Source organism: Condylura cristata, unplaced genomic scaffold, assembly GCF_000260355.1.
Source record: "Condylura cristata isolate star-nosed mole 26May11 unplaced genomic scaffold, ConCri1.0 scaffold00031, whole genome shotgun sequence".
NCBI classification, from domain to species: Eukaryota; Metazoa; Chordata; class Mammalia; order Eulipotyphla; family Talpidae; genus Condylura; species Condylura cristata.
This window is the reverse complement of record NW_004567132.1, coordinates 2,523,889-2,536,171: the sequence shown is the minus strand read 5'-3', so window position 1 is coordinate 2,536,171 and position 12,283 is coordinate 2,523,889. Positions and strand designations below refer to the sequence as shown.

General features: G+C 33.4%; 1 protein-coding gene across 3 annotated transcripts in view; it reads left to right on the top strand.

Moving 5' to 3' along the window:
- Positions 1 to 12,283, top strand: part of CCDC88A (coiled-coil domain containing 88A) — a 137,319-nt gene that overhangs the window by 112,467 nt on the left and 12,569 nt on the right. For all 3 annotated transcript variants that reach the window (XR_001145947.1, XM_004691409.2, XM_012731528.1), the window contains exons 24-29: positions 78 to 170; positions 297 to 511; positions 3,730 to 3,813; positions 4,804 to 5,007; positions 5,569 to 5,640; positions 6,526 to 6,606. Coding sequence is in view for 2 of the 3 variants with exons in the window: in XM_004691409.2 (XP_004691466.1) it covers positions 78 to 170; positions 297 to 511; positions 3,730 to 3,813; positions 4,804 to 5,007; positions 5,569 to 5,640; positions 6,526 to 6,606 (749 nt within the window). In the remaining variant the exon portion in view is untranslated. The remainder of the gene's footprint in view (positions 1 to 77; positions 171 to 296; positions 512 to 3,729; positions 3,814 to 4,803; positions 5,008 to 5,568; positions 5,641 to 6,525; positions 6,607 to 12,283) is intronic.

The following is a 12,283-nucleotide window of genomic DNA, read 5'->3' as shown; positions in this document are numbered from 1 at the left end:
TAGTTATAATCAAAAAATAATAGCATTAACAAATGTACAGAATGTGATCATACTAAAATGCAATTTTATTTTCATAGTGATAAGTTAAATGAATTAAGACGACAAAAGGAGAAATTAGAAGAGAAAATTATGGATCAGTACAAATTTTATGACCCATCTCCTCCTAGAAGGTACCAATAACCAATTTTATTCATAATAAGAGAAATTATATTGCAGTTTGTAATTTTTACACTTAACTAATTTTTTGAGGGGTATGTTGAATTTTAGATTAATAAGAATTTTTAAAATTCTACTAGGAGAGGCAACTGGATTACGCTAAAAATGAGAAAATTGATAAAGTCTAAAAAAGATATCAATCGAGAACGTCAGAAATCTTTAACATTGACACCTACACGCTCCGACTCCAGTGAAGGATTTCTTCAGCTCCCCCATCAAGACAGTCAAGATAGTTCTTCAGTAGGTTCGAACTCTTTAGAAGATGGCCAAACTTTGGGAACCAAGAAAAGCAGCAGTGAGTGCTTAACTCTGAATATTTGTCATGTCTACTATTAGAGTGATTGCTAAAGAATTTTTTTTTTATTGACATCACTCTTTTCAGGTAGTTGTCTGATAAATACCTTTCTTTTTCACTCCATATAATTATAAATTAATTGCATGTTGTAGTAGTATACAAATGATGTTCTGTATTGCATATTTAGAGATATACCAATGCAGAGACACCATCATTTTGGAAGGTAAAATAATGTAAAGTAGAAAATAGTTGAAAGAACATTGAAATAAAAGCCAGAATACCTTTGCTTCTTATTTGTTTTGTTAGTGGGGCAAGTCTTTTATTTTTGCATAGGATAATTATTAGGAGCAAGTGAGAATTATTTATAAGGACTCATTTTCATCATTATTTACAGCTAAAGAGAATAATAGAGCATATTATAATATGCTTATGTATTTAGATGGTTTCAAGCTGAAGCAAAAATTTAGGAGTTAGAAGACCATGATATTCAATGAATTAGAAATAACTGACGGTTAGGGAAATTGTTGAGATTGCTTGGTGAACAATCAGTTAAAATAAAATGGAAAGTACCTAGAAGCTTGTGTATAAATTCTGGTTTAAATTTTTAAATCAGAAATTAAGAAATATTATTCCATAAAGCACCCTATACATGTCATAATCTTCTGTTTTGTTAATAGTGTGCTTAGCTAAATGGTAAAAGATAAAGTCTGAACAAGTGTATCTTGAGAGAAGGAGAAAATAATCCAATGCTAGCTAATCCTTTGAAGCTACTTAAGAAATTGAGCTATGTTCTTATAAAATATGTTAAAAGGAAATTTTTAATTTATTCACATAATCACCAAAATTTAAAATGAGTAAATATGTGATACACACACTCATATTTTACTTTATTTGAAGTAAAAACCAGATTAAAACAGTTATTTTTCCCTGAGGGAAGATTCTATAGACAGTATTTTGGATTCAGGAGTTAATTCTGAATAGAGTATTTTAGGGTATAGGAGATTAGATAGAATGCGACTACAGCACCCTAAAAACTATAATCCATAAGTAAATAACATCATCCATACACATCTATACCTATTTAGACTTACATATACGTGTATATATATCAAGAAAATGTTTTAATTCTGTATCTTCACATAAAATATTATTAACTGGGTCTTCTGCTTTCTAGTCTTGTAAGCCAAATCTAAATAAAACTTTACTCGGAATATTTAGAGAAATCAAGTTTTCTGTTAAAAAGTTGCCAGAAAATTCAACTTACCCATTTCCTTTAGATATAAAATATCAGTCTTCTTATTAAATGAGAAGTGCTAAGGGATATACTTCAATTTTTAATGAAAAGAAGGTATTTCAATTAAGATATGCCAGTAAAAAGTAAGGAGTTTTTGATGAGGTTATCTTGTTTGTTACAACTAGAAATCTGTCAACCCTTAATACTCACTGCTGAAACATCTAGAATAACAACCAGAAGAACATAATATTCTCCTTTCCTGCAATTTTAATTATTTTAGCAATTTTTAACTAAACACAAAATCAACAATGTTCATGCCCCCTTAATTTCAATATGGTTTGGGGAAAAACATTGTATACCTGCAAACTAATGGCCATAAAAGAGACCATATTCCACCACTGAGAAATTTAAAATTCCTTTTGTCCTATCCATTTTGGATGTGTCTCAGTAAAGCAGTCTTTTGAAAAACAGCTGAAAACAGAAAAAGAAAGTGTCTAAACAAGACACCACTTGCATGCCGCAACCACTCAGTTTTGTTTTAGCTAAATGTCCATTCTACATTGCTTTCAGTTCATTTCTTTTTAATCATGAAAACAACTGTAATTACTAACTTAGGGGCGGAAAGGGTCAGAGTAAAAGCTTAAAAAAGTAAATCATGACTGTTCTTAGTAGTATAACTAAGTTAAGAGACTGCATGTCCCTTAAACTCTCCATAATGAATGACACTTGTCAGTTTGTCAAAAGAGCCACGATGTAGTGAATTAGAAGAAAGAAAGCTATATTTTTAAAACACAAATAATAATATAAAATTACCTCAATTGAAAAAAAAATAATTATTGACTATAATATGGTGGTAAACTCTGAGAAAAAGATGAGTATGATACATTTTTAAGCTGAATGTAGATTTGTTCCCTAGTTCCCAAATTGCAGTTACATCAAGATAAAGCAGGGTTTTTTGTATTCATATTTTATTAAAATGGAGCTTTAAGAATATAAGTGACTATTTTTATGTTAACAACTTCTCTTGTAGTTATAATTCTAAATTTCATACACAAATTTTGTATGCCCCACTTGATTTTTGTAATAAATTCATTCAAAAAGTATTCAAAATACCTAAAAAATATTATACGTACATGTTTTTGGTCATTTTTGCTTGCTTTAGGGTGCCTCCTGATCTTACAGCTTTATCAGTGCTTAGTGCTAGCACTTGCTACAGCTGTCAATAGTCTTTTTCTTTCTTCCAGCCAACCTTTTGTAAAATGAAATTAATACAACGCTTGTTTCACTTTTTGAAAAACTGCTCAAACTGGAACTATTTTCATGGTGCTGCTAAAAATGTACCAGAATTCAGTTAAAACACAAAATAATCTCCCTGTATTTTAAAAATTAAAGTATAAGAAAAATGAAAGTTTTTCAAGTTTCCTTAGTTTGTTTTAAATAGCATTGAGGCAACCCTGGTTTTTGTTGTATTTTTAATGTGCACTGCTAAAATAATCTTGTAAGAAGTGCATTTTTTAAATTTCTTCTAAAGTTATTTCTTTAATTAAATTTGATATAAAGCCTTATAATTGAAAAAGTTAAAATAGAGTATTGAAAAGACTTAAATTTTCATCTGTATAATCTGTGGCCTGCCAATAGCCCTGATTCTAAAGGCAAACCTTTATAAATTAATTAGGAAAATTATTCCTTTCATAATTAATTCTAATTTGTATTTGTAGGTCTTTAGCCAATGCTAAGTTTCAAAATGTATGTTCCTCATCATTGTCGTCAGTGCCTTTCCAAGTATTTTAAAGTATCAAAGACATATTTCATATTTCATTATCACTCAGCAGCACAAGATTAATAGCTTTTTAGTTTAGCATACAAAGCTGAAACTCAGACATTCATTTCTGTCCTTAATTTCAACATTTAACTCCCATCTGTTCTTCTCCCTTTTTTCTTTCATTTTTCTGTTTCTGTTTTTCCTCATGCTCTGACATTAAAGTGATTGCACTGAAAAGACTGCCCTTTTTGAGGAACAGACCGAAGGATAAAGACAAAATGAAGGCCTGCTACCGTCGTTCCATGTGTAAGACTTTATGACAGTTCAGCTTCTTTCAAATGACTACTCTGGCTTCAATTACTAATTTTTTTACTAACCTTTCTCTGGACTGTGCCTGTTTTTCAATATTTTGCAAAGTGCAGTCTTCCTATAATACAAGGAGCTGGAAGAATCAAATTTTTTTTTCAAAATTGGCACTGAATTTGCTTTATATGTATGTTCACTGGCACATAAATATGGTTATATGTACAGTATATTTGTAAATTTCCAGTGCTTTCTAAAAATTGGCAGAAAAGAATCCTTAAATTTTATATGCCAGAGAGATTTTTTTCCCCCAAAGAAATTTACTTAAAAGAATATATAACAAAACCTTTTTAGCATTAGGAATTTATTTCCTTAAATAAAATAGATTAAATAAATAAATAAAGTGACCTATATAACCCTTGGAATGTTTGTCATTCTTTATATAATAATACTCTGGGGTTGTTTTTTTTTTCCTTTTTAAGTAAAAATGGATAATTAAGTGTATTACTTTGGATATCATCTCTTTCAGGTTTTTATTGAGTGGTATTTAATTCATAGAATAAATAATTTCTTCAGTAACCTGCTCTGACCAAGGACTCTTGTCATTTTCAATAATGATGCTATATAAGAACTGCTCTCCATCTTACCTTTTATTCCTTCCATTTTGTCATCAAAAAAGCATGTTATGAAGTCTTCTAATTATATTGCATATCACTGCACAAAACTCATGGCAGAAGTACAGAGTAAAATTCCTTTTCCTATCTTTACGGGGTGGAGGGGGCATAAAAATATTTCCTGAAATTTATCAGCCTTTGGCCTGTTCATTTCATTGAGCTGAATGCATGTCATAATTCTAATGACCTTGTGTTTATAGTTTTTGATGTTCACTTTCATTAATCCTTAGACAAAAAAAAAATTGTGTGTAATACAAAATTAGAAATAAGAGCAAATACATTAACCATGCTGACTCATTTGCTTTCATTTGCATCCCAGCCATGAATGACCTGGTACAGTCCATGGTCCTAGCAGGAGGACAGTGGACAGGTAGTACTGAGAATTTGGAGGTTCCTGATGATATTTCAACGGGTAAAAGGAGAAAAGAATTGGGAGCTATGGCCTTCTCTACTACAGCTATCAACTTTTCAACTGTCAACTCTTCTACAGGCTTCAGATCCAAGCAGTTGATTAATAATAAAGGTATAGGCTGTCTGCTATTTGCACTGTTGGCAAAAGAAATTTTAATTTGACTTTCCCATGTATACTTTTATGACAGCAAAAACCTGAAATAATTATCAAAACAATCAGTTTGGGGATTTTCCAATCATGACAAAAATTTAAACATACTAATAACTGAAATCTTCCTGAAGCCATTTGTAATAAATAGCTAATAAACTACAAACAAATGGAAAAGTGCAAAAGGAAGGAGTGATAGAAGCTTAAAAAAAAAATACCCTAAGAACACTACAGATTGAAACAGAGAAAAACATGTAGAATACCCCAGGCTCTTGCTTCGCTTTGCAGGGTTACAGGGAAGATTGTTTACATTGCTCCTGGTGTTTACTTTAAGTGAGTCAATTCTCATCAAAGCTTATTGTTTTTATTGGTAGTTCCAGTTTCTACTAGACTCTATGAAATATATTGAATCAGATGTGTTATAGTTGTTTGAAAAATAATTTCCATATTCTGCATACATAAAATTGTGTAATGGTTATTTCTTTTGTTAAAAATGTTTTATATCCATTTTGCTATTTTATGTAGATACTACATCCTTTGAAGACATAAGTCCACAAGGTATTAGTGATGATTCTAGTACGGGATCAAGAATTCATGGTAAGACATAAACTTTATTTAGAAAGTACATATTTCATACACAATGGGAATGCTAAGACTCTTGATTGAGTTGGTGAATGTGACAGTGCTAGTAGCCATGTTTTCTCTAACTTCATTTCATAGAAACTTCTGCCATTTCTTTACACCTGAAACAGTGCTTCTGTTTGCCTCTTTAAGGTTATTGCTTCATCTCAGTAGTCTGATTTAATCATGGTCATTTATAAAGTATACCTGCACAATGCCCAAAGGTAACTTTATTAGCGTTTTGTTGTAAGGTTAAAGTTAAGAGAAATTTTACCATTGTTTTATAAAATATTACTGTAGTAAAGATGAATCACATTTTCTACAATGTCAAACATTTCAGATTTTTAAATTTCTGTGTGGAAAGTCACACCAAACTAAATTATTAGTAATAAATGGATAACACATGAAGGGAATTTCACATATAATAACAATTTTTAAAAGTAGTATAGGGATGTGTTAGCTGTGGAATTGTTTCCCTTGTAAAGCTAGAACTATAGGACACTAAATGTTCATATTCTAGATTGTGGCATCTCTGCAATGTACAGTCTTCTTTGTCTGATCTATTTTAATGATCTAGTCATTACACTTTTGTGGGGGAGGGGGTACCCTCTGTTGAACTAAAATAGTTATAGTAATTATGAACTTTATCTTCCATTCTTTGAATTTCAGTTGAAATATCTTCTTGTAATATGTCTTCACCTAGAAATATTCTTTAATTTGTTAGAGTCATTGTTTTTTGGGCATGTTCAGCTTGCGCAAGTATGCATGATTGCTTCCTCAATGCATTCTGTGATCAGAATGTAAAGTTTAGTGTCATCAGCTGGAAATTTTATCATACTGTCTCCTGATTTTTTCATTTAGCATCAAGACCAGCCAGCCTTGATAGTGGCAGGACATCCACTAGCAATAGCAATAACAATGCTTCACTCCATGAAGTCAAAGGTATGCAGTAGGTAAATTTATCAACATGCTTCATCCATTTCCAGTATTCAAAAGTAAGAGGTTGATGAAGTTTCCGGGATAAAGAATGAAATCCAGATCATCTGTATTTGGAACATAAATCCTTGGAACATTTCTTACTTTTCACATTGTAATACAAATGTATTTCAATGTATACAAATGTAAAAACAGGAGCAGTTATTTTGGTTTTTGTTTTTTCACCTTCACAGATAAAAAGTTTATTATAATCTTTATGCTTCAAAAATATTTATAGGTCTTTGTTTTACTTATGTTTTGTCTTTGTCTCAAGAAAGTGGCTGTCTTTTGTGATACATGTACATTGAATTTACCTTACAGAAGTGCTCAGAAATATTTTTAGCCTGAGCCACAATATAGCACAATAGGGATTCTAATGACTCTTCTAAGAACAACTAAGAAAAACTCTATTTTGCTCTCAGGAAATTTCACCAGTTCAGCAACGGCAAAAGTGAACTGAAATATACTTCTCTTTCTCAGAAGGTTGTGACTCCCTGTTGGGGCAGTGCAGTGAAATGGTAAGGAAGTTGTGGCCATGGTGGCCAACTAGTAGGTTAGACAGAGCAGTTAAACTAGTAAACCAGGGACCCAGCACAGTTTGTCTGGTTGTACATACCTTGTGCAAGGAATTTTATTTAGTGAGTAGGGCATACAGGCCTCACATACTGTGCTGGGACTATTAAACTGAGGTATGGAAAATCTGTCTACATACGGCATGTGATGGCACAGCCCCCTACACCCTCCAAGGTGGGAGTACTAAAAGAGAAACTGATGGTGCCAGCAGCCTCTTTTACCCTTCTAAAGACCTACATCCCTAGGCACATTCACCAAGCTTTGTGTTTCTTGTGCCAATGTCCTTTCCTTAGTATAGGGACAGGAGGAGCAAGGAGGCAGAGCCCTGAAGTTTCAGCTCCCTGAAGCATCAAACAGTGTTTGCTTTACAGAGAAGGTGAAGAAAATGCAGTGCAGATCACTCTGACTAGATTAACTTGCCCCCCCCCCCCACCATACTGATAAAGAATCTTGGACTCCAGGATCACTTACCTCTCTTAACAACACCAAATTAAACAAAGAAGATAAGCACAAGAAAACATAATGCCGCAACTAGAAAAAGCAAATAAGGCAACACACATGCTGAGGAGACAAGAAACAACTTAACACAAGATGGAAAAAAGAACACAGAATTTGAAGATCTAACAGAAGTGAATGTTTTAAGAAAGCACAGTAAAGTTTTGGACAACCAGCAAAAGCAAAGACAAGTGCAAGACCTAAAAATAAGAGGCAAAGAACAAAAGAGCTTCTTCTCTTAAAAAATTAAAAGGGGCCCTCCCTGGTGGCACACAGAGGGACAAGGTGCAGTACTATGAAGCTGTCTGCAGCCACTGAAACACGAGTGCGATACCAATCCAGGGGAATGGCTCACATGGTGTTCCAGACATCTCCTGCCCTGCCTAATGTCCCCACTCAGTAGTGTATTTCAGTCAGTCCACTGGTTCTTCTCCCCCATCTGTCTGGTGAATCCTCTCAGCCCCCCCCCCCCCCCACACACACATATAGGGCCTGTACCCCAGGGCTTGTATGCATAAATAAATAACATTTTTTTTAAAAAATTGGAAGGTATTTTAGACTAAATACAATTAAGACAAATATGGGAAGTATATTAAATAGACCTAAGCTTTCAGATGAGAGAATTTGGGAAATTGAAGATGTAAATGTGTAAAAACGCCCTATGTGGAATTAGAATGAGAAATAAGAGTTAGGAAAAAATGAAACTCCACAAGAAAAGTCAGACTCCAGTAGAAGAGGAAATTTATGGAAGAATGGTTAAAGGTGAGTAAAAAAGGGAACAGAAGCCCTATTCAAAAAATAAATTATAAATAACTGAGAACATCCCAAACTTAAGGAAATAATTGAATATAGAAATCTAGGAAGCTCATAGAAAACCCAAATTTATAACTGCAAAACTACCTTTACTAGGACTTATCACTGTTTAAATCATCAGAAGCCAACAATAAAGAAAAATATTAAAGGCTGCAGGGGGAAAAAGTATGCAGTATGTAAAGGCACATTGTTTTTACTGTCTCAAAATTCTCAGCAGATAACACAAGGCAAGAAAGACAGTGGATTGACATGCTTAGAATGTTAAAGGTAAAAACTGTCAGCTTTATCCTACAATATTATTCAAGCATGATGGAAAAATAAAAGCTTCTCACAACAAGTAAACTAATGGAGTTTACCACTACCAATTTGCCATACAAAAAATATTAGTAGGACTTCTTCTAGATGAAAAGAAAAAACAAACACAAAACCATGAGCAAGATGATAAATGGTAACATGCAATCAGAAGTTTAAAGAATAATAGAGGTAACCACACAACATTATAAAAGAAGAAAAGAACAGGCTTTTTGAGATATAGTCAAATGTCTATACCAGCACAAAATCTGATAGAAGCCTCACAATTAACTGAAAACAAAAATCTAGAATAGAGACACTTAGAAAAATAAATGAGAAAACTGAAGCACCAGGAAAAGCCACCCAAATGAAAGGGCAGGCAGAAATGCATGGAAAAACAATATTAAGATAAAACAACCAAAAATCGAAAGAATGGCAGTAAGATTCATATCAATAATCACCTTGAATATGAGTGATATGAACTCACCAATTAAAACATTGAATGATAGGATGGGTAAGAAGGCGTGTTCCAGAAATGTTACACATAGAAGAAACTAACTTAGATCCAAAGACAAAGCCTCAAAAGTGAAAGACCCAAAAATAGATGCTGAGTACTCATTTTTCTCAAATCCACATGGATCATTCTCAAGAATTGATCACATACTGGGTCACAAGACAAATATCAATAGGTAAAATAAGATAGAAATCATAGCAGCTATCTTACTGACCCTGAAGGAGTCAAACTAGAAATAGACCAGGTGAAAAAGGCAAGAACCTTCCTACCTCGTGAAGACTGAAACCCACACTATTGGAGGACCATGGTATCAAAGAAGAAATTTAAAAAATACCTTGAAAAGAATGACAGTGGGTACACAACTCTCCAAAACTTACGGGACACATTAGAAACAGTTATAAGAGGGAAATATTTAACAATACAGGCTCACATAAAGAAACATCTCAAAGAAAAAAAGCTAATCTTCCACCTAAAAGAACTGGAAAAAGAACTACAAAATAACCCAAAACTCAGCAGAAGACAGGAAGTCAAAGCAGAAATAAATGAAATAGAAGTTAGGAAAACAATCCAAAAAATCAATGAAACCAAAAGTTGGTTCTTCAAAAAGCAAACAAAATAGACCTCTAGCCAGGCTTACACAGAAAAAAACAGGAGAAAGCACAAGTGAACAGGATCATAAGTAAAAGAGGAAAAATCACAGCAGAAACCAAAAGAATAATCAAAGAATATTATGAATTGCTATATCAAACAAGCTCAACAATCTAGAAGAGATGGACAAATTCCTACAACTTTACAATCATCCAACGCTAGATAAAGAAGAAATAGAACAACTAAACAGTCCAATTACTAGCTGTGAAATTGAGCAGTAATTTTGTTTGTCCCCAAGAACAAAACCATATGAATTACAAAATTGTACCAAATGTTCAGAAACAAACAAGTGCCTATTCTGCATAAACTCATTCAAAAAATCGAGAAAGGAATACTACCAAATACATTCTAAAAGCCAACATCACACTAATGCCAAAACCTAAACAAAGACAACACACAAAAAAGAAAACGTCAGACCAATCTTCCTAATAAACAGAACACTGATGCAAAAATCCTCAATAAAATCTTTAGGCACCAGAATCCAACAGTGCATTAAAAGACTACACCATGACCAAATGGGTTTTATTCTAGGGTACAAGGATGGTTCAACATCTGAAAATAAATTAATGTAATCCATCACATCAGCCAACAGAAAAATAAAAACCACATAATCATATCAATAGACAAAAGAGAAGGAATTCGATGAAGTTCAACATCCACTTATGTTGAAATCCTCGGAATAGAAGGAACACACCTCAACATGATAAAAGCCATATATGACAAACCCACAGCCAATATTATCTTCAATGGAGAAAAAGCTGAAAGCCTTTCCTTTAAGATCAGAAACAAGACAAGGATGTCCACTATCACCACGGCTCTTCAACATAGTACTGGAAGTGCTAGCCAGAGCAACAAGACAGGAAAAGTACATACAAGGAATCCAAATAGGGAAAGAAGAAGTAAAGCTATCTTCATTTGCATACTATATGATAATTTACATGGAAAACCTTAAAAACTATAGAAAAACTAATCAAAAAAATTAACCAGTTTAGTAAAGTAGGAGGATATAAAATCAGCACACAAAAGTCAGTAGCCTTCCTGTACACAACCAATCAGAAGTGGAAATAAAAAATCTCCTTTACAACTGAAAGGGAAAAAAATCAAATACTTGGGAATAAACTTAACAAAGAAGGTAAAGACCTATACACAGAAAATTATAAAACACCATTAAAGGAAATACAAGAAATGGAAAGACATCTCCTGCTTATGGATCAGAAAATGGTCAACCTACCAAAAGTGATTTACATATTTAATGCTAGTCCAATAAAAACCTCAATGACATTCTTCAAAGAAATAGAATAAATACTGGTGAGATTTATATGGAACCTTGAATAGTGAAAACTTTCCTGATTAACACAAAAGAGAACAAAGGTATCAATCAAAATGCCCAAACTTCAAAGTGTACTACAGAGCCATAATAATCAAAACTGCAAACTACTACAACAAAAACAGACATACATACAGAAAACCCAGATATAAACCTACAGTTTTATGGACAGCTAATCTTTTGAGAAAGGAGCAAAGAAGATACAATGGAACAAAGAAAGTTTGTTTAAGATGGTATTGGGAAAACTGGGCTGCTGTGCACAAAAAAATAATGCTAGCTTACTACCTTGCACCATACACAAAAACCAACTCAAAGGATTAAAGAACTAGGTATAAGACTCAATAAGTTATCTATAAGAAAATATTTATAGGTGAAATACTACATGACGTAAACTTCAGCAACATCACCCAAAGCAAGGATAGTGAAAGAAAGGATAAATGGCTGGGACAACATCAAATTAAAGAGCTGTGTACAGCAAAAGAGATATTACACAAAACAGACAACCCACTATTAGAAGAAAATTTTGGCACGCAATAGGCACTATCACAAAGATACACAAAAAAACTCAACAAAAATAAATTGAACTCCATCAAAAAATGGACAGAAGAGCTAAAAAGACATTTCTCAAAAAGTAAATGTGGGCCCTCTCTAGTGGTGCAGTGGGTTAAAGCACAGCACTAAGAAGCTAAAGCCACTTAAGCGTGAGTTCGATCCCCGCCCTGGAGGTGATCAACATGGCATGGCAGACCTCTCCTGACCCGCTTGCTGCTCCTCTCTGCAGTGTACTTTCATCAGTTGGCCTGTTCTGCCCCCCACTCTATCTCTGGTGAATCCTGTTCTGCTCCCCACTCTGTCTCTGGTGAATCCTTTTACCGCCCCTGCACCTCTGGCCTTTACCCCAGTTGTGTTTTTATGAATCTTTAGAAAAGAAATAATAAATGCAGATGGCCAACAGACATATGAAACAATGTTCCACATCACTT